Source organism: Cricetulus griseus, chromosome 8 (assembly GCF_003668045.3).
Source record: "Cricetulus griseus strain 17A/GY chromosome 8, alternate assembly CriGri-PICRH-1.0, whole genome shotgun sequence".
Classification (NCBI taxonomy): domain Eukaryota; kingdom Metazoa; phylum Chordata; class Mammalia; order Rodentia; family Cricetidae; genus Cricetulus; species Cricetulus griseus.
In genome coordinates, this window is record NC_048601.1 from 75,004,553 (window position 1) to 75,029,245 (window position 24,693).

General features: G+C 51.2%; 1 protein-coding gene across 3 annotated transcripts in view; it reads right to left on the minus strand.

Moving 5' to 3' along the window:
• Positions 1-1,890: 1,890 nt before the first annotated feature.
• Positions 1,891-24,693, minus strand: part of Sfxn5 (sideroflexin 5) — a 123,910-nt gene continuing 101,107 nt past the window's right edge. For 2 of the 3 annotated variants that reach the window (XM_027428746.2, XM_027428747.2), the window contains exons 13-14: positions 19,268-19,385; positions 1,891-4,386 (exon numbers count right to left, since the gene is read on the minus strand). In XM_027428746.2, the coding sequence (XP_027284547.1) occupies positions 4,309-4,386; positions 19,268-19,385 (196 nt within the window). In that variant the 3' untranslated portion in view covers positions 1,891-4,308. The remainder of the gene's footprint in view (positions 4,387-19,267; positions 19,386-24,693) is intronic. The other variant, XM_035448588.1, reaches the window with a different exon arrangement.

The following is a 24,693-nucleotide window of genomic DNA, read 5'->3' on the forward strand; positions in this document are numbered from 1 at the left end:
TTTAAAAAGCAAAGGGGCTGGGTATGGTCGTATATGTCTTTAATCTCAGGATTTGGGAGGCAGAGGCAGGTATGAGATTGAGGCCAGCCTGATCTATATAGTTAAGTTCCAGGAGAGCCAGGGCGATGTAGAGAAACCCTGTCTCAAAAAAACAAAACAAGAAAACAAACAAACAAAAACAACTAACCAAAATAATCAGAAGAATAGTAACGAAGCCAGGTGTGCTGGAAAGGTAGAGATAGGCAGACCCTGGGGTCTGCTCATCAGCCGATCTAGGTAACTTGGTGAGTCTCAGGCCAGTGAGAGACCTCAAAATCAAGGTGGATGGCTCCTGAGGAATGGCCTCTGGTCTCTGTACACATGTGCACACAGATGTGCATATGAATGCTCACCAACATGTAACTACACACATGAAGTGCCTACAGTAGCCACTGGCCATGCTGAGTCCAGGCCAGCATCGCTTTCTAATCACCTCAGCTCCTCTCTCCAGGGCTGAAAGATGCTCCGTGGTCCCCAAAAAGAGAGCAGCCCTCCCCCTGGAGACTTCTCTCCGAGGCAGCTTGGGAGAGTTAGGTGGTGATAGTCCTGGTCCTAGGGTATCCTAATTGGGGTCATGACTATTGTAATGAAACCATGGCCAGAAGCAAACTGGGAGGAGAGGGTTTATTTCACTCACACTTCACATCACAGGTCCATCCCTGAAGGAAGCCAGGACAGGAACCTGAAGGCAGGAGCTGATGCAGACGTTATGAAGGGATGCTGCTTACCACCTTGCTCCCCATGGCTTGCTCAGACTGCTTTCTTATAGCACCCAGGACCACCAGGCCAGGGATGGCAGCACCCATGATGACTGAGCCTTCCCACAACAATCACCAATTAAGAAAATACTCTACAACCTGATCTTATGGAGGCATTTTATCAATTGATGCCCCCCCTCCTCTCAGTACTATTGCTATGTCATTGACATAAAAACTAGCTAACACGTGGGGGACTATGAGGGAGTTGTAAGAGGGCAGGGCTCCAGGGCTAAAGCCAAGCACACAGAAAACATCATATCTGCACTTGGTGCAGACCCCTCATAGGTCTCCAGGCCACAGGCAGGCCAGGGTGGTCCCCTTTGCTTCACCCCCCAGTTTCCTGGGTCCACACAGCACAAGAATATACTGAAATCTTAATGTATTCCAGTTCCTTAAGGTAAGTCTCTCCAGTAGCCATTCAGCCACTGGGTTTCTTTTGTGATTCTTTTTTTTTGTCTTTATTTTATTTTTTATTATTTGTGTGTGTGTGTGTGTGTGTGTGTGTGTGTGTGTGTGTGTGTGTAGCCAGGGTGACGGTGGCAGGGACGGGGGCTCACATGCTACGGTACACATGTAGCAATCAGATGACAACTGTCAGGAATCAGTTCTCTCCTTCCTCCATGGGTTCTGTGGATTAAACTCAGTTGCTCAGGCTTGCATGTCGATCACTTTTCCTTGCTGAACCATTCAAGCTGGTCCTCTGCTGTGGTTTCAACCCACCTTCTTTCCCAGCACCCTCATATCGTGTCCTGAACCCTGGGCCTATACCTTCCCTTGGGGGCCTTCCCACAAAGTCCCCAGGCTGACTTTACCTGACCCCTCTGTTTCTTCATTCCTCCCCTCTCACAGTCCTATAGTTCACAAAGCCACAGCCATGTGTTTTAAATCCATGTTTATTGCCCACAGCTCATTAGTATGGCATAAATCACATAAATTGAGAAATTTTCTGAGGTTAAAAAGACAGTCTGAAGTCCCTAGGTATGCTGAGGCTTACATGCTAGGGCCTCACTCACACCTGCCCAAGGCTGGAAGCCCACAATGGACCTGCCCCCCCCACTGGCTCTTCTCCTCCCCCACCCCCACCCCATTCTGGGCCAGAGGCTTCAGACAGAAGACATCCAAAATCAGGAAGTGAGGCACAGTGTACAGACACCCTGATTTGGTGGCCAGCTTAGCATCTTGGTCTTTTGGTTCCTACACTCTCAAATTACTTTCCAGAGATGGAAGAGCATCCTTGGAGCCTCAGGGAATGTTTAAAGTAACCAGAGGAGAGGTGGCCAGGAATGTCAGGACTAGAGAGCCTGATGTAGATATACCCCAACTGCTGGCAAAAGTAGATCCAATGAGAGCGCATCAGTGCCCGTTCCCCCCAGGCCGGTTTCCTTTAGCCTCAGCAAATAGGGGCATTTGCGTTTGGATTCACAGAAAGCTTCCCTCGTGGATTTTATGAAGTCAGAACAGGGTTTAGCAGCATGGCTCAGGATTCTCACCCTGAAAGACCCTTTGCCACTTCATCTCCAAAGGAACGGCCCTCTCAGCTCACCTGGACTTGTACTTAGGAATGTGGAAGAAACCACCCCCACACAAAGCAAACTGATGAGGGATGCTGAGGCAGCACAGTGACAGCCAGTACAGAGTGAGAGCCGGAAGAGGCCCTGGTCTGTAGGCAGAGCTGGGTGAGGGCGGTTTTGGTCCCAAGATAAAATACATAAGGACGAGGCTCCATGACAAGTGAGGGCAGGGAGAGCTGGGAATGAAGTTTTCAAAAGAGGCTCCAGACAGATCTAGTCCCCGGTCAAGGCCTGGAGACCATGGTGCCAATGCCCATGGCAGAGGTACCCCACTGCCGCCACACCCACCTTAAAATTCTGCCAGGCAACCTGTGGCCTTGTGGCTGCTGTCCTGTGCCAGCCTTTTACTGCAACCATACATGTCTACCTTCAGCCTGATACCTCCTGAGTCACCAGGGGGACGTTCCAGGGTCACAAGCCAGTGCTCCCATTCTAGTGGGGTCAGATGAGAGCTGTGTGAGCGTATCTCCTTTCTGGGGATCTTATGGATCAGGAGTCACCCTACTCATCCCCACCCAGACCCTGCCTCCCTAGGAGGACCTTTCTCTTCCTCTATGGCCTACAAATGAGATGGAGTCAAGAGCCAACAGCAAAGAGGCCTCTGAGTCTGCAGCAGTGAGAGACGGCACATGGAGTGACCCCCGTGCCTGTCTTAGGCATCCATACTGCCTCCTCCACAGCCATGAAGTGTTTGGCACAAGTCAAGGTCTTCCAGGATGTGGGGTCATATACAGAAGGCAAGGTCCTTTTTTGAGGCCAAGTTCTGGCCATTTGCAGGGGAGCCTGATACCTTTTCCGGACCAGAATCCACCTTAGAGATATGCTTGGAATGCACAGCATCTGAGTCAGAGATGAGTCAAAGGCCTCGTGGGGACCCCATTCAGTCATTTGCTTCCAGGCAGGGGCTGGAGGCTCAGAGATGCAGGTGGCTTGTCCATTGCCACACGGCCTGACAGTACCAGAGGGAGGATGATGCTACCTCTCAGGCAGTTGCCAGGGATCTGGCCTTGCACCCTCAAGCAGGAGACTCCCCTATGCAGGAAGGTGCGGGATGTACAGTGTCGGTGGCTACAGACTGGACAGCTGTGGGCTCAGCCCACCTTTGCCCCAGTATAAAACTCCAGCTACTCTTAGAAAAGAATCTTCCCCCAGAGAGCCTAGCCAAGCTCCTCTTCTTGTTCATATAAAACAATGTTCCTTTGTGGGGCTCCCTGATTAGAGCCAGGATACTCTCAGGGGCCTGGAATCCATAAGAGTTCCATGAAAGATGGCCCATGCCTGGGTCACTGATTTTCACTCCACTGTGGTGTGGACAGGAGCTGGCTACATTCAGAGCCCGCAGCTCCTGGAATCTTCCAGAGGTCTCTAGTGTGCCTTGAGCATGAGAGCCAATTCCTGAGAACCTGATTATGGCCAGTTCATCCTATGGGGTGCAGACACCTCCTCTTCCCTCCCTTCTCTAACTCAGGGCCCATTGGGCCTAGCCATTATATTTTCCTTCCATAATCCAACCCAGTTCCCAGGCTCCTCTGGCTTCCTCTACCTGTCCACCTGCTGCTTCTGGTCAACTGCAACCAAGGCTCAGACTTGCTTCTAATAAAAAATTAAAACAAACAAACAAACAAACAAAAGCAACATATAAAAGGATCCTAATTCTACCCCAGGAGCACTCTACAGTTCTTCAGATCACACAGAATTGTGCTGAGTGGAGTTTAGACGACCCCATGTAAGGCCCAGATTTGCACTTGATTCTTTTTGTGTAGGAAATGTGTGAGAATTCCTCTCCCCTATGTTAAAATGTGAATGGTTAGTCTCCCTACTGCTGGAGGTTGACTGCTTCCCAGGCAGCCCCTCCCTGCAGACACAGCTCATGAGACTCTTTCCCCACCCCAAGCATCCGGCCTGGGTAGTGCTGTGTTTCCAGGCCGGCTCATCTGCACTCACAGCCCCTTATTGTACACCACTGTCCGGCTGCTTGTAGCCCGGGCTATCTCAGGCTCCAACTGGGAGGTTTCAATCTGAGGAGAGAAAGAGAAGAGTGAAGAGGTGGGGAGGGCCAGGAAGAGATGTGCAGTGGATCTAAGGACTTCCTTGGTACCCACAATTCTGCCCCTGTGCGTGTCCCCCCTCCCTCGCCCCCTGCCAGTGCCCACATGTCCTAATGAAGGGTACGCATGTTTCCTCTTGTATCACCCTTCCAGCTCAGGGCTAGCCTCTTTCCTGTCTAGATTCTGGGTTTCCCTCACTGCAAACGAGGGTTCTCCATACTTCTGGAACATTTGTGAGCCCCCTACCCACCCCAAGACTACCCCCTTGCAGCACCCTACTCATTGTTCTTCTGGACTAATAATACTGCAGGTCTCAGATACTCCATCTATCTCTGCACACACACACACACACACACACACACACACACACACACACACACACACGCACGCACACGCGCCGCACCTGAGATCTCAGGGACCATTACTTCAGCTCCTTCCCAGCATCCTTCTAACCCTGATTGGCAGAAGCCCTGCTTTAGAGGTCTGCCCAACCAGCCACCTTTCCATTTGACCACCCCACAGAGATCCTCAAAATCTGCTGTCCCTGACTTCAGTCTGACCCTTGTGGCAACTGGCAACAGCTTCCCCCAGGCCCACTGCCTAGTCAAATCCATCTCATTCAGTCTCTGCCGTAGTCACCTCAGCAGCTCACCCACAGCTTCCTCCTCCTGAGCTGCTGAGCCTGCTTACTTCTAGGCACTAGTGAGGAGCTGCTCTCAAACTCTTCTAATCAAACCCATAGCCTATCAGGGTCCACACTCTGGCTGTCCCTCCCCCTTAGAAGACAGAAATCCACCTTCCTCTTGCCTCTGCATAGCCTTCTCCTAGATGTGCTCCTCCCCATGAGTGTCTCCACATGCCATAAGAACCTTGCATCTGAGGAAACTCCTTTTGCACCATGGCAGGCTTGCCTGCGGCCTGCTATTTCTTCTCCCCAGCAACCATGTTTCTTTAAATTGTCCATTCTGGTCAAATCCACCTGTCTACCTCCCACTGGCCTCAGCCCACAGCAAATCTGGTTCCTGTTCCCATTATCCTCTATGAAAACCTCTCTCTGCAAGGTCACTGTTACCCTCATTTCACAACACCTATTGGACACTTCCTGGAGTATTTGGGGCTTGGTCTGGCTGAGCTCCTGGTGGCTGTCATGTCTGAGGGCTGTCCAGCTGTGGTTCTCCCTCGAGCCACAGTCCAACAGCTGACTGCTGGCTAGTCAAAGATGATGGCTGCTTTATGAGTACATAAACTTAACTATTCTGAAATGGAACTGTATCTGCCATTTCTCCCTACCCCAGCCCCAGCTCCATGTTATGGGCAATAACACCCTTATCAAATGGCTGTCTAACCAAAGACCCTGTGCTCCCTTCCCTGCCCCTCCCCTCCCCCCCTCCCCTCCCTTCCCCTCCCCTCCTTACAGAGTCATCCATTTCAGCCCACTGCCTTCTGAATCTCTGGTCTAATTGCCCCTATCCTCACTAAAAATTGGTTCAGTGGCTTGAACCCATGCCCTAGGTCCCCACGGCTATGCTTCCCATTATCTTGAGGACACATAGGTACTTCTTTGGGTTCATTAGACAAATTGGTCTATTCCCTGCCTCACCCCAAATCTGCCTGGGTTGCCGTGTCTATTAGAGGCATTCACCCACCTCCATTCTCACTCCCACCCTATTTTTCTCTGTCTTCAGACAGCTTTGCAGGCCTAGCTGTAGACCATTGCTCATCTAGGCTGGGTAGGACAACCTTTCTGGTTCAAGAACCCCGCATTTCTTTTTTTCCCCCTTTTTTAATTTAAATTAGAAACAAGCTTGTTTTACATGTCAATCCTAGTTCCCTCTCCCTCCCGTCCTCCCCTGCTCCCCACTGACCCCCACCCCGTCCCATCCCCTTTCTGCTCCCCAGAGGGGATGAGGCCTTCCATGGGAGATCTTCAAAGTCTGTCCTATCATTTGGAGCCGGGCCTAGGCCCTCCCCCCACCCCACCCCCACCCCCGTGTGTCTAGGCTGAGAGAGTATCCCTCTATGTGGAGTTGGCTCCCAAAGTCCATTCATACACTAGGGATAAATACTGATCCACTACTAGAGACCCCATAGATTTTGGAGGCCTCCTCACTGACACCCACTTTCAGGGGGTCTGGGTCAGTCCTATGCTGGTTTCCCAGCTATCAGTCTGGGATCCATGAGCTCCCCCTTGTTCAGACCCCTGAATTTCTTATATCCAAGTGATATCACAGAGTTGGGGGGCTGACTGCTCATTCATCCTCTATCTTTCCATGTCAGATCACAAGAACCCCCTGACGCAGGCCTGTGGATCTTGTTCACTCTGAGTCATTAAGGCCTCGAACAGTGCTAGAGTCTCTCTGGTTGAATTAATGAATAGAAAGAAAATGAGCGGCAAACAACTAGAGACTGGATCCTTCTGGAAACCACAGCAGCCCAGATGTTGGCCTTCAGCTTCAGGTTAAGCCAGAAGGGGTAGCACGAGGTGGACCTGTGAGGGAGCTGCTCTCTTGGTGATGACCCCGCCCCAAGCTTGGCAAGATCATGGAACTACCAGGCCTTTATGTTGTAGTTCAACTGAATTTGATCCTAGGTACACGTAATACGTGAAGTCATGGAGGTCTTAGAATGTGGCCAGGGGGTGGCACAAACAAGGGAGATGTCAGGGAGCTCAGTCAAGACAGGGTATGTTGGTCAAGGTCCAGGCAAGAGGGAGTTTGGTGAGGATTAGAATTGGTGGGCATGGATGGGACCCTGGAGAAGGGGTGCCTATCCCCTGTCCTCCTCCATACCCTAACACTCTGGCTACTTGAGATGGCCAAAAACACAAGAACTAGGCTCAGGACCCAGGACCCCTCCCCTGAAACTGCCTTCTCCTGCCCCACCCCTCCACCCTGAGTCCCCTCCACCCCACCAGCTCCCCTCGTCCCCATGCTGCCACTGACACAATGCACAGCGCCCACGCTTAAAAATCTAAATGCTTTTGAAAATGTTTAACCTAGTTAGACAAATTAGCAAAAATTTGTGCAAAACAATTTAGGTATTTAAAATATTCAATGTTTTTAAAAAACTGGAAAACTGTTCTTAGCTTTCAGCTGCAAAAACCAACAAAATATAACATCCCAGCAATCTTACCATGAGGTGTAACATAACCCTTCGGGAAAGCTGTTAAACAGCTACCGAGGCATCCTGGGAAATAGCACTTCATTTATTCAAATGCACATATGTCAGGCTTTTGCACCATATGTCATTCCAAGCTATTTACAGTAATAATTAAATCTTAATCAACGTTTAACCTCTGTAAAATGTTTGAAGAATCCTAATCACCCTTCAGACTGCACTAATGAAGGAGAAATATATAAACATAAAAGGAAAATGATGCATAGATACCACACTGGAAAGAACAGTAATTGCAAAATTGTATTTCTTTTAAATATAATCAGTAAATGATGTAAAGTAAGCCAAGGAGTATTTTAAGTTAAGACATCTTGGATGTCAGAGGTGTGAGCAGCTAATTTTGTTCTGCTACCCATAACAGATGTAGCATATTTTATTTTAGTGCCATTATTAGCAGCTCCCCATGCAGCTTTCACTGAAGCACTGAGGCCCGCATTAAAATCCTAGAGGCTGCTCACCACTGAGGTGGAGGACAGAGGCCCAGGGCCACGGCCTGCAGGGCCCACTTCCCACAGAACACAGCACCCCCCCCACACACACACACACAAGACTGAGGCCTCTCCATCATGGCACCCGGGCTCCCATGGGCCCCCACTGAGCTGAGGGCAGCAGGTAGGATGGAAACATGTGTGGGGAGAAGCAGGCAGAGCAAGCCTCCTGGGGGAGGTGGCCCAGGCACTCTAGATTAGGGTCTTGGGGACAGAGCCACTACTCCTGCTCATTTTCATTCAGTGTGTGTGTGTGTGTGTGTGTGTGTGTGTGTGTGTGTGTGTGTTCACATTAGCCAACTCCACACACTCAGGCTGGGTGAACAGTGATGGACAGGGCCAGCCCACTGCCCTGGAGAAGCTGGAAGTCTAGGGGAGGAGTCAGAAAGTGAAAGCAGATGGATTCCTGAGAGACAAGCAAAGTACCATGGAAACTGGGGAGGGCCTTGGGGTTACCATGTACTAATGGAGGAACAACGAAGGGGACTTCTCAGAGGAGGTGGGCCAGGAAGAGAATGAAGGATTTGGATAAGAGAAGGCAGGCAATACTTGCTAGATTAAGGGAGAAAAAGCAGCTGGCCAGTCAGCATGTGCTATGGAAAAAAAGAAGAGTAGTGGTGGTCATACGGGACACACAGATGTCAGCCTAGGACAGGCAAGACATCTTAGACTGCCTGGAGGTGTCAGCTATTATCTAAGAGAATTAGGGAGCCATGGAAGGATTATGAGCAGGGACGGGCACACCCAGGTTTTAGAAAGGCCTCTCTGGCCATGGCAGGGTGGGGGATGGGAGGAGGGAGAGTGAAGGGGCAGGGAAGCCTCCCAGAGGAGCAGCTGTTGGAACCAGAAAGTTCTTAGGTCCTGCCTTCTGGTGCTGCCCATGGGGGCAGGAGCAAGAGTGTGCCAAGGAGCCTTTCTGAAGATGACATCCACAGAGTTGATGACCAATTGCATGTGGGGGTGAGAGGGAGGTGTCGAGGATGACTGGGCGTTGGATGACTCCTAATTCTAGCTTGGGAGCTGGGGTGGTGGTGATACCATTCTCAGAGGCAGGGAATGGGAGGGGTTGGTTTGGCCATGCTGAGGCTGGGGTGCCTGTGGGTCTCCTGAATGGAACGGCCTGACAGGCAGATGGGCCCAGGGTTCTGGGCTCTGGGCAAGAGGGAGACGGATGTGTGCACACAGCCAGCGCCTCCAGAGTGGGGGAGCTTGCCCGGAAGAGCAGATGGAGGGGAACAGGCACATTCTAGGGGTGGGGAAGGGAATGAGCCCAGGAAAGCAGCTTTAGGCGGCCAGCACAAGCAGCTGAACAGTGACATAGGGTACCCAGACACCTCAAGGCTCTCAATACCAAGTGAATGATGTCTTACAGTGGCCCCAAAGACGGCTTCGCTCTTAGAAGCTAGACTGTGGGGGACCCCCTGAAACTGAGACTTCCCCATGCAGACTCAGTGCTGACCTTGGGTGCGTGCAGTCCTACTTCCATTCTGTAACAAGTCAGCTAGCCATCTGTGAGGACCCCTCTAGTTCTCTGGCCATGGCTGGGTGTGGGGGCCAATGATCTACCATCTTCAGACCTCATGTATGCGGAGCAACTGGGGGCTGTCGGCATTGGGCTCAACTGGGGGAGGTCAGGACAAGGACCCCGGTGCTGCCTGTGTCATCAGGCCACCATTTCCTCCTCTTATCCATAACTGAGAATACTTGTTGTAGGTCATCTTTCTGAGATGAAGGCAGGAGGGAAAGGTTCTCCAAACCAATTTCCCCAGGCCCTGCCTGGTGGTGTCCTCTAAACCTGTGGGTCACAGTAGGGCTGGACATTGCTCCCCTTCCCCAGAGCAAAGGACAAGTGTTGTTCTTTCTTTTGAGGACTCCTCTTCTGCTGGGTGGGACTGATAGGTGACTTAGGAAGCAAAAATTTGGCTTCATAAGCCACAATGGAAATGGCATAGTGGCCACAGTAATTGGCAGATGGGGCTGTGGAGGGAGCAAGAGATAAAGGCTCAGAGAGGGTGTAGGTATGCCAGAAGAGGCACTAGCATCAGAGGCCCTGGAGGTTGGGCTGAGAAGTCTGGGACTTGACTCTATCCACAAGGCAACTCCCCCAGGCTCCAGGAAGATGAGATGGTAGTGAACAGCCACAGGGAAGAGATCCCTCAGGCTGTTGGCTGAGGCAACCAGGAATCTGTGTGTCTAATCTGGTGGACTCCTTCAAGCCTGGGCTGGTAGAGCTGAGTGGAGGTTCTCATAGAGAAGCATCTGGAAGAATATACCAGAACCTCAGAAAGAAGGAGCTGTGGGGACCATAGAGGACACTGCAGGTATCACTCGACATGTGCTGGGTGGTACCTCTTGTCCCAGAACTGGCGATGCCATGAACATGTCCAGCCTGTCATGAATTAAGCACTGCTGGGCCTGCTTGATCAGCCCCATATCTATCCTGCAGACCAAGCTCAAACCATGAAGCCCCTCTCAGAGGACACCCCCAAAAGCAGAACACCATGTCCAGTATCTCCTCCTAAATAACTCAAGGCCCAGCTAACTCCAGAGCCCTGGTTTCCCTATAGCTTTCCTTCATGGCCTGGGAAGGGTTAACCTTGAGCTATTTGCAGCCAGACACCCTGTGTTGGGGTGGGGGCCAGAAGTCAGGAATGCATTGGGGGGCACCTCTGCCTCCCAGCCTGCGGAGCACACACACACCTGCAGCCAGGCCCAGTGGATAGTTTACATATTTGAACCTGAAACTAAGGTGCAGAGACATAAACAGGAAACTGGATCCCCCAGCCGTGCCCCATTCTCAGGGGCTTTTCCCTACTACAAAGCACTCCCTCCTCCTGCCTCTGATGAGGTGGCAGGCTTTTCTACCTCCTTTTCAAAGAGAAGGGCAGCGGGGTGGGACATTCAGCCTGACCCTGTGACACAGCCTAAAGCCACTTCCGTGCCTGCCCAGGGCTCTGCGTCTCTGAGGCAGGCAGGTGGCATAGCACTTGACATAGGTTCCCAAAGCCTGGCTGGCCCATCAGACAGCCATTCCTACTTTTCTAACCAGGGCCGAGCCAACCTCAGGCTCTGCTCATATATACATACTACACACCAGTGTCTACAATTGACCTGAGAGTCTGAATGGCCATTGGTAAACTGGGGTACAGAAGCAGCTGAAGACTGAGCTTGGGCCCCTAGGTGCCTGGATTAGGCCTCTGGTACCCAAGATAGACCCAACCACCTTCTTAACGATGGTCACACTCCAGCTAGGCATGGTGGCACATGCCTATCATCCCAGCACTTGCAAGGCAGAGGTAGGAGGATTGAGATTCTGTCTTAGACAGAACAAAACTAGACTCCTTGACTCCAGACTCAGCAAAGCCACCTCCCAGCCTGTCCCTCCCAGAACCTTCTAGAATACCTGTTACATTTGGTGGAGAAGTTTGGGTGGGCAGAACTTCCATTGAGTGAAGAGCATGTCTGGCCTGCTCAAGGCCTCTTGGGGCTTTCTCTGGGTTCCTTGGATGTTCTGATCTTGAGTCTAGGCTATATGTGCCTCCTCCCAGAGGGGTCCCCTGATCTCATGCCACACCCAAGATTGTGGCCTTAAGCATTTCCAGCATGTGTTTTTATCCTCATCACATCTCTGATTGAAAACAGGGCTAGGAAGAGACAGATTACAGCTCCCACATCCACACCACTGAGAAAGCCCCTCAAGATGGGGCTTGATTCCAACTCAATCAAATTGAACTAAAGTGCCCCCTCCATGTGGGGCTCCTCCCCTGAACTTTGTAGCACCCAGAAAGTGCTCCATGCCCCAACCTCACTGCAGAACTTTATACTGTACCTGGGTGCCCTCTGCTGGACTGACCTCAGAGTCCTCTCTCTGTCTTCTCAGCCCGGAGGACTCAGTTTCCCCATATATATAGCAGGGAATTTTTTCTAGGGCAACGATAACAGCTAGAAGTGGGCAGGAGAGTCTTGGGAGGGGGATAGACCCTCCCATGATGCTATGGAGAAACGGTGAGGTTGTGGCCATCCTGCCCAGCCCTAGCCAATAACACCTCTTTCAGGGCTGGGCCAGGAGTGCTCCAAGCACTTTTCACTTAGTGCTTTTCACTCAGTTGGAAGCTTTGCCCAGCTAAGCCTCCACACCATCTTGAATCTATCTAGAAGGTTCTGGGAGGGAGACCTGGGAAGGACAGGTTGGGAGGTGGCTTTCCTGAAGCCTCTTATGGAGAATGTGTGCATACTGGTGTGTATACACGTGTGTGGTAGGCCTGTGTGCATGCATGGGTTAGGATGGGGGTGTGGGGAACAGCAATATGACAGGTGGCGTTGGCGTTCCTGGGATCCAAGTGGCTTTGCCATCCCCGTTTGTCCCTCCTGGGGGGTCCTGTGGGCAAGTTCCAAGAAAGCAGCGGGCGGGGAGGCGGCAGATTTCTGACAGCAAAAATAGCCTGCTTCAGCATTCAGTGGGGATTGATTAAACCAGCAAATGAGAAAAACCCCAAACAAACATCTCTAAGCAAAGATGGATGTGAGACTGGAGGGGAAGAGGAGACAATACTCTGGGGACAGCGTGGACTCAGGAGGGACACAGTGCCCACTAACACTGTCTCTGGCCTTGTTTTGGTCCTGGAAGAGCAGAAAGAACAGGAGCCCACAGAGTCAATGTGAGCCAAATGTGTCAGGTAGTGATGGAGGCAGGGTCTCAGCCTTACATGGAGGGAGGGAGAGGTTCTGTCCTAAGGTTGGACAAGGGACCAGAACCTACAAATTTGAGGCAGGATAGGTCTGAACATCATGAAAAAATGTCCCAGGGACAGGGCATTCTAGAAGATTCCCAACTCTTCCTCAGATTTGTTCTCTGAGAAAGGGAGACAAACTGGGAGGGCACTGCCTTCTGAGTGTCACACTGCCTGGCCAAGCAAGTCCAGCAGTGCTCTCACTTTCTGTAGGGCTGGTGAGGGTAGAGTGCCTCTAGGACCCATGGGAGGGGCACATTCTTACCTGGGGGGGTACATCTTTGTTGCTTAAGTCTGAAAACTATAGAGGGACAAGAAGAGGTGAGGAGTAGCCACTGAGTGGGGACTGAATGTGACCCTAGGAATTACTTTAGAGTGCCAAGTTGACAGACCATATGCGTACAGTGCTGAGGACCAGAAGAGGGCTTCGGCCTTCCTCCCATCATGCCTGGGGCCCTGGAGGTCCTCTGGAGCTGAGCTGGGGGAGTGGTTAGGTTGAGCAGGGACTGGCAGGGTTGATTGATGCTTTTTCTTTCAGCTAAGGTGTCGGGAGGAGGGGTCCATCTGCCGAGGTGTTAGTAAAGGCCAAAGGCCAGGGGCCAACAAAAGACAAGACAACAGACAGTGCAAACAGGCCCAATGGGAAACCACCTCTGGCTTGTGAACATGACTCCTTGCCCCCAAGAGGCCTCAGCAGCCACATCCTTCCAGCCACAGTTTAAATGCTGGCGTCTGATCCTCCTCTCCAGCCCTGCCTTAGAGTAACTGGGAGGACAGGGCCTGGGAGTACAAGGAAAGCATGCTCCACGGTAGGCCAAGGGCCTTGCCCAGCCTCCTCTTGGCACCTTTCAGCTACACTCAGAGGGCACACTCATGCTGCGAGAAAGGCAGGCGCCTAAGGATCAGCATGGGACTTTGGGTAGCATAGCTGCCATCCTTCTGATTCAAGCACCTGCCTCTTATTTTCACTTCCAGGTTCCCACAGGGCAGAGACTGGAAGAAACTTAATTCTAATATTTGCTTTTCGACTTTGGTCTTAACTGGGGCCATATAGGGCTCAAGCTGGGAAAAGCCAATCAGAGGACAGAAGGGAGGTCCAAGGCTGCAGGGTGGCCCCAGACAACAATCCCCCACACACACCTAGAGACAGGGCTGAGCCTCCGTTGTCGCCCCACCCCCACCCCTACTGGTCCCTAGACAAGCCCCGCCTTCTTCTGTGGACACATTTCAACCTCACAAAATCGGCTAATTATTGACAGTTGGTGAAGAGGAGATTTCACTTTTTCCTCCTGTTAAACTGCTCCTAATTAGCTCCCTGTCACCAAGCCTGCGCCCGCCCGCTGCAGTCCCCCGTTCACAGCGCCTCATTAACCTTTCGCTCCTCTCCTGCCGCCTGCCAACAAGATGAGGACAAAACCAGATTGTGGAACAATAGCTCCCGCTTGTACAGCAGCCCCTTTCCCTAGCCCCCTAGCTCCCCGGGGAGCAGAGGGGGAGGAGAGAACCTGGATATGGGAGAGCCCCAGAGGACTCAAGGAATTAAGAAAGACACAGACAAGGGTGAGGGAGGCTTGGCCAGGGCACTGCCTCTTGCTCCCTGGGAGACCTGAGGTTCATTAAACTGCTGGGTTGGAAACATTCCCAGGTAGAGAAAACTGGCTGTCAGAATAAGAAGGGTATTCGTCATTGCCCATTCCTGACACCAGTGACAGCCAAGCCCATGGACCCAAAGACTGGACTCTGGATGATCCCCGGGAGAGTCTAAGACATCAGTGTACATGCAGATGGAGCACAGGAATAGAGGTATCCACATTGGCCTTGTTCAGAGGCCTAATATTCACAATGGACAGGGCCTGAAAGCCACCCCAAATCAGGACCTTTTCAACTATGGAGCCCTCTACAACCTACCTCAAGGAGCCTTAGAGAAAGCCATAGCTCAGCCCCTGGCCTTACCTCCATCATAACTGTCACCCTCATGTGACTTTATTTCAGCGTTTTTTGAGACAAGGTCTCATGTAGCCCAAACTGGGTTCAAACTCATTGTGTAGCCAAGGATGGCCTTGAATTCCTGGTCCTTTAGGCTCAGGTATGTGCTATAGAACTCACTTCTACTCTATTTGTTTGTTTTTTGTTTGTTTGTTTGTTTTCAGACCTAGGATCCCCCTGTGTGATCCTAGCTGGCCTACAACTTGCTGTGTAGATGAGACTGGCCTTGATTTGTGGGGGGTCCCCCTCCTTCTGCCTCCCAAGGGTTGGGGTAACAGGTTTGAGTCACCACACCCAGGGACATTTAGTTACTGACTTTGTTTTCAATACCAGAACACATGTTCTGGAGATCAGAAGCCATTAGAAGACTGTCCCAGTCACAAGAGAGTAGCCTAGTCTTCATGGGAGACCACAGGGCAAGGGACTTATTCTAGGAACACTGCTCCACTGTACCCTTACGCTCCAGGTCAAAGAGAAGATCCTATTCTTCCTGTCCAGTCAGTGAGTTTGAGGCCCAGCAGGAGGCTGGACCTAGTTCTCATACCCAAGTTCAGAGCTTATTCCAGATCCCACCCATTGTCCTGGCAGATACCTCCACCCTGCCTGGTTCTGTGTTAGAAAATAAAGAGGTACCTCACAGAAGGTCACTGTAGACATGAAGGTGGATTCCCTATGAAAGTCAGGAGGTCTAGGAGGGTAGTTTTGTTCTACTGATAAATAAGCAGCAGGCAGTCTGGGGCACATGCGTGATCCTTCTTCTTATGGTAAGGTGTGGGCAGGCTGGAGAGTGTGACAGAACCCTGTCTGGGCAAGCTGCCTCTCTTATGACAAACATGGACCATGGACAACATACTTAACCTTCAGCTGCCTCAGGGCCCTCATTTGTAAACAGGAAAACTTTCTTTGCTGTGCCCATCTCTAAGCTCCCTTCCCCCTCCTCTTCCCTTGTCTTCATCCTTGGCTCTCTGGAATCTGCTCCCTGTGGTTTCCCTTCCCACCTCTGGTTAATCTTGACCTTTCTTTCTCCTCCTTCAGACCCTTCAATGCACCAAATGAAAGGACCGATACTGGGCACAAGACACCCAAGACCAAGTTCTTAGCACAAAGGAGATTATTTGCCCCACAGGGAAAAAGGGCAGGGATAAGAGACAAAAGTGGGAGATAGAGGACAGGGACAGGGAAAGGGACCAAGGGAGAGGGGAAGGGATACTTGTCCCAGAGGGACAAAGGACTGCCTGGATAGAGAGGAGACAGACCTGGCACAGAGGAAAGTGGCAGTTTATAAAGATAAAAGGGGAAGCCCTGTGTTAGGATGAGGTGTTTAATTTTGATTGGGCATTTTAATTAGGGCACCCAAAAGGGGCCCTTTGATAGCTGGACCTTGGCAGTCAGTCTCAGGAGGAAGAAGTGGCCAAGCAAAGGAATAAACCCTGGTGGCTAGCTTTAGGAATGTAATCTAATGGTTTTTAGCAAGGCGGAGGGAATGGGGGAAGGGTATGGCCTGCCAGAGCCATATCTGCTAGCTAGAGTCCCTCCACCAAAGGTCCCATGACTCCAGCCAGATCTTTCCTCAGAGCTGTCAATGACCTCTGACTGACTAGGAAACATCTCTCATACTTAACTATACTTGAAGAACTTAAAATACAAGGCAAGCAGAGACCTAACATGTGACCTCAAGTCAAGGTAGCTAATAATTACTATTTGACCTTGGTGCCATTTCAATAAGTATAAACACTTGTTTGAAAAGAGCAAAGCTCTCTTCCAGGCATGGAAGGGGAAATGAAAGTCTTCCTCCAGTTCTGGGGTTACAGAGTCGGCCCCCACACCAGTCACAGCAAGCTAGCCATCCTAGGCACCAGTTCCTGAACTTGGTCTCCAAGTCTCCTAGTTAATTAATTAGTACTTCAGCGATTACTTCTGTTGACAGCCTTGGTGATTTTTGGCAAGGTTGGGTCAACTCAAGCAAGTCCAGACTCATATGGCGAATTCCCCTGGCTTCTGGGATGATCCCTGCACTGCAGAAGCAGCACCTCGTTAGAATTAATTGAGAGGGTGAAGGAAGGAGTGAGGGCCTCCCAACCAATTGCCTGATGGTGCTTTGGGTTGCAGACAGTTCTGGAAATACTATAATATCCGGGTTGGCCTGAACCCTGCTGGGGAAGGCCCAGCTGAGCACGAAGTTCTGAGCATGTTACTGCCCTCCCTACTGAAGGACAGAGACCTCATACAATTCCTCCCAACCTATAAGAGGTTTGGGTTGCGATAAGATGAATTTGGCTAGACACCCAGAAGCACTAGTGCCCACATTTACTTTATCAGGCAAGGGGGACAGAGGATTCTGGGACTTGAGTAGAGCCTCTTGAAGCAACTGACTAGACCCCATCTGTACTGGGGTATGGCCTCTAGAGTGTCCGCCCATATCAACACTGGCTTCTGTGACTGAGGGCGGGTCCCACCCGTGGCTGTTCTCAGGCTGATTTTCTGGCGGAGCCAGGAAGATGATACGTGAGATGACACTTTCCAGCTGGGACAGCTTCTGATTTGGTGATCTGGGGATTCTCTGTCCTGGAACCTCTCTCCACAGGTAGAGCTTCCAGCACAGTGGTGCCCCAGAGACCTCAGGGTAACCTCTGCCCTGTTTCCAGGGCTTATAGGTGCCTGCAGCCCTAGGCTCCACTGGGGATACCCAGGCTCAGCTTCCCTAGGGTTGGAAGAGACCTGAGGGCACACGGAACAACAGACCTGGTTCCCAACCTTGAGTGTCCCAAACTTGAGGGCTTAGTAGGGAGAGTGACTCCAGCTCCTACATGAAGGCCCCGAGCTTCCAGGCTTCACTAACACCCCCCCCCCTTTCCCCAAGGAACTCTGGCCTACCCTTCATCCTCCATTTGGGCACTCCTTGAAGTAGGGCCTGTGCTAAGATCACTCATTTAGAAGTGGCCCTCTCTAGCCACAATCTCAGCTGCTCTAAGCAGCAGGACGGCTCTTTGCACTCTTGGCCCTTGCTTCTGGCCTGTCATCACCTGTACTCCCCACCTGCAACTGCATCTGCCATCTGCCCCTCCTCTCCACCAGTACCAGCGACACAGGGCTCGCCCCTGCCAAGGCTGGTCCCCTGATCTTCACAAGAGTCCTTTTCTCTCTTCATGAACTTTGCTTCTTCCCTGAAGTCCCTTGATCTCTCCTCACGTTTCCATTTTGCACGCATACAAGATTTCCTCCCTTCCATTTTCAAAAATAACAAATAAAAGCTCTAGAGATGTGCTGCAGCTGCCACCAAGCCACACACTCTATCAATGGGGATAAGGTCTGCTTTTGTAGTCTAAGGACAAGGGGCACTCTCTAACCTCAAGGAGTTTGGACATCCCAATCTCAGTGAGCCTGGCTCAGCCCTTGCCTGGTGGCCCCCATCCTGTCCCTGTGGCCTGAGACACTGGTCCACAGGTTCCTCCCACCCACAGATCTAACTGACTCAACTCCCTGTCCTGCCTCAACCCCTCCCCTCTTCCCATCTCCATCTTGTGACAACATGACTACATCTGCCTTCTGGCTTCAAAACCAGAAAGCCAGGCACACATCCTGCAGGCTCCCTTCCCCTCCCACCACATGCAGTTCTTCACGAAAATCCCGAGGAAGCGGCTGCCCCACTCTCACAATGGCCCCATTTCTCAATGCCCACTGCCAACAGCCTGGTCCAAGCCGCCATCATCTCTCACTGGATGCCCGCCACAGCTTCCTGATGGTTGCCTCTCCAGAGCTCCAACTCAGCTTCAAGAAGCAGCCATGGAGACCATCCATGTTCACAATCAAGAATTCTTTGTGCAACCCTTTGGATGCCATATCCCCCTGCTTCGGCCTTCCAGGGCTGTCCGGCTTTACCTGCCTTACCTCATCTCTCCCCACTATTGCTCATGGGACAGACTTCATTCAGGTGTCAAATGTCACACCCTGCCTTACCTCAGAACCTTCATACCCACTGATCCCTAGCATGTGTGTCCCCAAGCCCCTGATCAGTGGGGCCAACTCCAACCCAGCTTCCAGGCCCCAAAGAAGCACCTCTGCCATTCAGGTTTGCTCTGCTACCTCAGTTTCTCCCACCCTAACCTTTCCTTGAATTTTATTTGCCATTCCACAGCACCCTTGAGTTGCTGCTTGATAGTCATTTTTGAAAGGTCTAATCCTGGGTCAGTCTCATTTCTTGTTTTCCTTTATTTATGTATTATTATTGTTATTGTTATTATTATTAATTTAAGAAAAATCTCACTCTGTAGCTTAGGCTGGCCTCAGACTCCCAGCAGTCCTCCTGCCTCATTTCCTCCACCCCATGCAGTCATCATCTAAAATGTTGGAATTACAGACACCTGGCTCCTTCATGGTTCTCACCACAGAGCCTGACTCAATACTGGCAGTCAGGACCAGTTAAGTCTTTGTTAATAAATGACTCCTCCCTGCCCTGCCCTTTACCCCACTGACCTCTGACATCTGCGGGAAAAGGCTGATGGCCAGTGGCAGGGCCAGGCCGAAGGCTGCCAGGCATACGAGGCTCTGCACAGGCAGGAGTAGCCGTGGGCGTGCCTGCAAGAGCGCTGTCCTGTGGAGAGAAGGAGGGCACATGTGAGGTGCACAGCCTGGGCTGGATGGCTATTATCTGCCAAGCTGGGCCCCATGCTACCTCAGGGCCCGAGCAGCAGATCCTGCAGCCCAGTGCTTCTCTAGCTAAATGGAAAAGTGGGCACCATCTTTGGGGCTTTCACTAGTTACCACTGCTTTCCCCATGCCCAGCTATGAAGGACATGGCTGGACCCAGCAAGGAACCCTAAGCTACTTAGATCATAAACAAGTTCTTACAGTGGGATATCCATCAACAATTGTCTAGCCCTGTACACGGGGCAGGGATGAGCAGAAGAGACTGTCATCCCTGGTTCCTAGAGAAACACATATGTGAGATGTCAGGAAAAGCCCAGTATGTGCCATCCAGGGAGAAGACACAGAATATACTTGTGCACAAACACTCATGTGCATACACAAACACATGTGCTTGATCAGGGAGAGGCAGCCCTGTCCATGCATGGGAACTGAAGACATCCCATTGACTACCTCTTTCATCCGAGAGCCATGGGGAGGGCAGACATGGCCAAGGGTAACTCTGCAGGCAGCTGCCCGGACTCTTGTGGTAGCTATTACCCTGAGCTACTCCTAGCTCCTAGCATCAGGACTCTTTGAACAGCTACACCCCAAACATGATACAATGATCATCCACTTCCTCAGGCAGATTTTGGGGGGGATGATTCCTGAACAGGAGAGAAGTGGGAAAAACCTCCCTTCACTGTGCAGAGTCTGAACGAGTTCTTGGGACAGAGTAGGGGCCACCCTAGCTGACAAGCGCCGACCTATTCACCACACTTAGCAGAAAACACTATTTGGCAAGATCTATGGCATTCCACCCATGGAGACCTGGCAATTCTAGCAGGATGAATACTGGATCATCTATCAGAGATATCAGGTGGGCACTAAACCTGACCTCAGTGGCCACAGCAGCCTCACATGGCCAGCCCCAGTGACAGATCATAACGGGATCTCTTACCCTCCCTAACTGGAGCAGCCTGGGCACAGTCTTAGAGAAGAGACCTTTGCTGTACACAGTCTAGATCTTAAGTATCTTCAAATTGCCACACATTAAAGGTTTGAAACAAAGAGCTAGGGTCCAGTGGGAGGTCTTCAGTTCACTGAGGTGGGATGCCCTTCAGGAGCATAAAGGATTTCCAGTCCCTCTCCTACCCTTTTTTTTTTTTCACTCTGTAAAGGAACCAGGTTGCTCTGCCACATATTCTCACCATATTGGCCACCTATTCACACCTCGTTGGCCACCTATTCACATCATGTTGGCCCACAGCCCCAGGGCTAAGGCTGGATGTCAGGCTGTATCCTCTGAAACTGAGAGCCAAAATAAATGTTTTCTAAGTTATCTCAGATATTTATTCGAATTAAGGGAAAACTGACCAATTCATCCCTCTGGGTCAGGGTAGCGGTGTTAGGGACAGGCAAACCCCTTCACCCTTCCCTTCTGGGGCAAACTCAAGAATCCCTGGTCCCCAGCAGGCAGCACACTTGGGAGGCAGTTCTCAGACCTTTAGTACATACTGGAATGTTCTAGTTAAAAGTGTCAATTCCCAAAGGCTCTTGATTCCATGGGACCCTCCTTCAGTTGGCATTAGACCCAGGAACTGGCATTCATGAAGCTACAGATCACACTTTAGAGAGGCGGCTGCCTTTCCGTGTTCGCACTCAGGTGTTACCAAGACCCAACTGCTTATCAGTTCTAGGCAAATCCAAAGGTCAGCCAGCTCAGCAGCAGGTAAGTGTGCATCATCCTTGCTGGTACTGCCATATCTGCACAGAGGATGTGGATCCTGACAGGTGAATTCTTCTCTTGCCCTTCTTGGCTGGCCTGGACCCCATGCTCTTTGTGGTTGTTGGATAAAGGCTACGTTCAATTACTGGGGATTGGGGTAAGGGGTCTTCCAATGAATAAGAGGAGCAAGACAAAGGTGCTGAAATCAAGCTCAACTCCCAGAAGAGCAGCACCTCATTATCCCTCCAGTCTATGTTAGCCCAAGGCCTCACAAGCTTCCTCTGGAGTCACAGGGGTTGGAATCAGGCCAAGATCATTGTGAAGCTTGCAGCTCTGATCAACCTCTCATGTCTGGGACTCAGGGCTGTCTACTTGGTTCTGTAGCAATTCTCAGTGGGTGGGTGTAGAGTTCCCAGAGGCACAGCCCTAAGGGTCACCTAGAGCACGGAAGGGGGACTTCCTGGAAGTAATGTTGGGCAAACTCCCATCCATGGAGGTTCTGACCTTGACTTCTCTCAAGGGAAGCTGGTTTAAGTCCTTTGCTGGCAAGTGGATCCAGGGAGCCCCAGGGCTGCAACCTTTGGGAAGCCTGGGGAGTGTGGTTCAGAGCCCCCAAGAGAAAACACAGCAGGATGGGGGGAGGGGAGAAGAGGGAAATGGCAGGAAGGGATTGGAAAGGCAGCTGGGGGAGTTAAAATATGCAGATGGAGAGATGTGCGAATGCCTGGAAAAAGGAAAGACCCGGATCACAGACAGCGAAGGAACTGGGGGAGCGGACTCAGGGATCTACCATGGGTGGGGCCAGGACCTCCATCCAGCTTCCATCCAGCCAGGTGCACTCTTCCAGTGTATCCTGAGCCAGGGTTGCAGGGCTTGGGAAGAAACCACAGCCTTTCTGTCCCTACATTGACACGTCTCTGCGATGATGGATTACATCTGTGGGCCTCCCAGCCCTGGATCTGAACCCAGTTTACTGGCTGCTAGGGGCTTCAGGGAAGGTATGGAGTATGAGGTCTGGGTATGTGCAGGGAGGACAGAGGATGCATCCAGCATGGGTGGAGGTCCCTCTACTTGGAACTTCAGACTTCTTTTGATCTCAGGGGCAAAGACAATGGTGCGCGCACTTCTTCCCACCTCTGTCTAATCCTAGCTGGAGGCTCAGGTCCCAGACCCCAGTGCTCCTGCCAGAAAGGATAGACTGAGGCCAGAGGCAAGCGAGGCGGGCCCCACCCGGCTGCCACACAACAGCTGGTCCCCCCCCCATTGCTGTGCATTCCTTCAGCACTTGCAGAGCAGCCCTACTTTGCGCTCCATTAATTTGCAAGTCTGCTTTGTAAGTGTGCTTTTGTCTTTCCTCCCTGGCCATCCAGACTTCCCCACCCAACCTGGGGTGGGGTGCTCCTCTCAGGAGCCCTGAAATCTTGCACCAAAGAACTCTGGACAGCACAGCTGCCCACCCCACAGGAAAGAGGTGCTGGATGGCGCCAGACGCCAAGCCTGAAAGAGCAACAAGACAACAGCATCCTCAATTTCTATGTGGGAAACTGAGGCTGGAAAAGCATTCTTCCCTATTAGAAGTCTCAGCCAGCTCTGCTTCAGTGCCCTGCCTTTCCTGTCATCCAGTCCCATGGTTTTATAGTGGGTGTGAGATTAATAAACCTTTGCGTGTGCAACTGGGTCTTACCATCTTAATATCCCCGAGGGAACCGAGACTGAACTCTTCTCCCTCAAAATCACCCTGGGAACCCCCAGGAAGGATCAGCTATTTATGGAGCACCAGACTACTGACTTCTTATTACCCTATCCTGGAGCTTCCTTGGCACCTGGGATGGGGCAAGCCGTGCAGTACTCTAGACACTATGTTGGGGAGGGTTCACAGGCAAAATAATTCCCATGCCACCTCCCATAACTCCCCCAAAAAAGTAAGCTGGCAAAGCAACCCTCTTTCAACATTTTACAAACTGAGTTCCTATGCAAACTGTTAAGCCATCACAGGTCATATTCCTCTCCAGCAAACTCATGGCAAAGGATGGGCCTCTGGCTGGCCTTGGCTGAACCAGTTTTCTACCTGCTCCTGTGTGTGTAGTTGCCAGGTCCCTGTGAACAGTGCTGGATGCTGAGGGTGTTCAGACAGAGGAGCGTAGGAGCGGCTCCTGCTGTCTGCAATGGGTTAGCCTAGCTTATCCCAACAATTACGTTCTCTCAGGCCATAAAAACCAGAGACAAGGGCTTTTGGGTTGACTCCATTCTCCCTCAGCAGCTTTTCCTGAGCCTTAGTTTGCAGCAAATCTTACACTTTGCTGGCTTCCGCTGTCCTTCGATGCCTGTGTGTATAAGAAAATGTCTCTACCTAACCTGCCAGGTGAGGGCTCTGTCCCACCAGACTTGCACAAGTGACAGGTGACTAACCAGTATTCCATGGGCACCCTCCATGCTGCCCCATCCCAGGCTTCATTGCTGAAGAAAACTGTACCCTCTTCACCCATTCCTGGTCTCCATGTCTGTACTTCAGTCACTGGTATCTGGGGACAGCCTCAGCTCAGGAGAGGGCTATATACAAGGCCAGGAACACAAAAGATTGCCCTCTTCAAACCTACTTTTGTTCTTGTTTATTTGTTGAAAGTCTCATGCTAAGTTGACTTTCTTTTTTTCCCCTTCCCTTCCTTTCCCTTCCCTCCCCTCCTCTCCACTCCCCTTCCTCCTTTCTTAATGTGTTTTTAAAACAATATCTCATATTTTAGCCTGGGCTAGAACTCACTGTGTAGTCCAGGCTATCTTCAAACTTATGGCAATCCTTCTGCTTCAGCCTTCTGAGTTCCAGATGAACAGTTTTTAATCTCAATACTCAGACACAGGGGCTCTGCCCATTTCTGGGATTGGAGGGTCTCTCTGATGGACACACAGAACCCTCATCTGTTTGCCCCAAAGGGCATGCTTTCCTTCAAGCATGCTGGATCCTAGAGGGTCTCCATAAGGCAGGTGCCCAAGAGCAAGGCATGACCTGCTCATCAGCATATTCATGTACCAGATGTGCTCTGTGCCTATAGCCTCCCTCCACCCAGGGCCCTTCCCTGCCCCTCTCTAGGCCTGCTAGGCCTCCATATGCAGGGGGACCCTGGCTCCTTCCTCCTTCCCCATTCAGCCTTTCCCCAGCTGCTCCCTAGCCATCACCATCCTATAAATATAGAAGCCCTCTACTATTATTATTGTAGTGTTCCCTATATTATGTGAACAGTGACATGACAAATAGTTGTCCTTTGATCTTCCTCTGAAGAAACCAAGCAGATTATTATTGCTCCAGTTTTGCCTTACTATAATTAATTTATTGATTTTTTTTAAAGTCAGGTGGCTTTGAACTCACAGAGATCTATATGTCTCTGCCTCCTAAGTGCTTGGGTTAAAGGCATGTGCCACCACTTCCAGCCTACTTCTTGTTTTTGCTTCTTTGTTCATTTTTTTGGAGACAAGTTCTTAACAAAGTAGCTCAGGCTGGCTAGAATTCATTGTGTACCCCGTGTTATCTCAAACTCATGGCAATCCTGCCTCA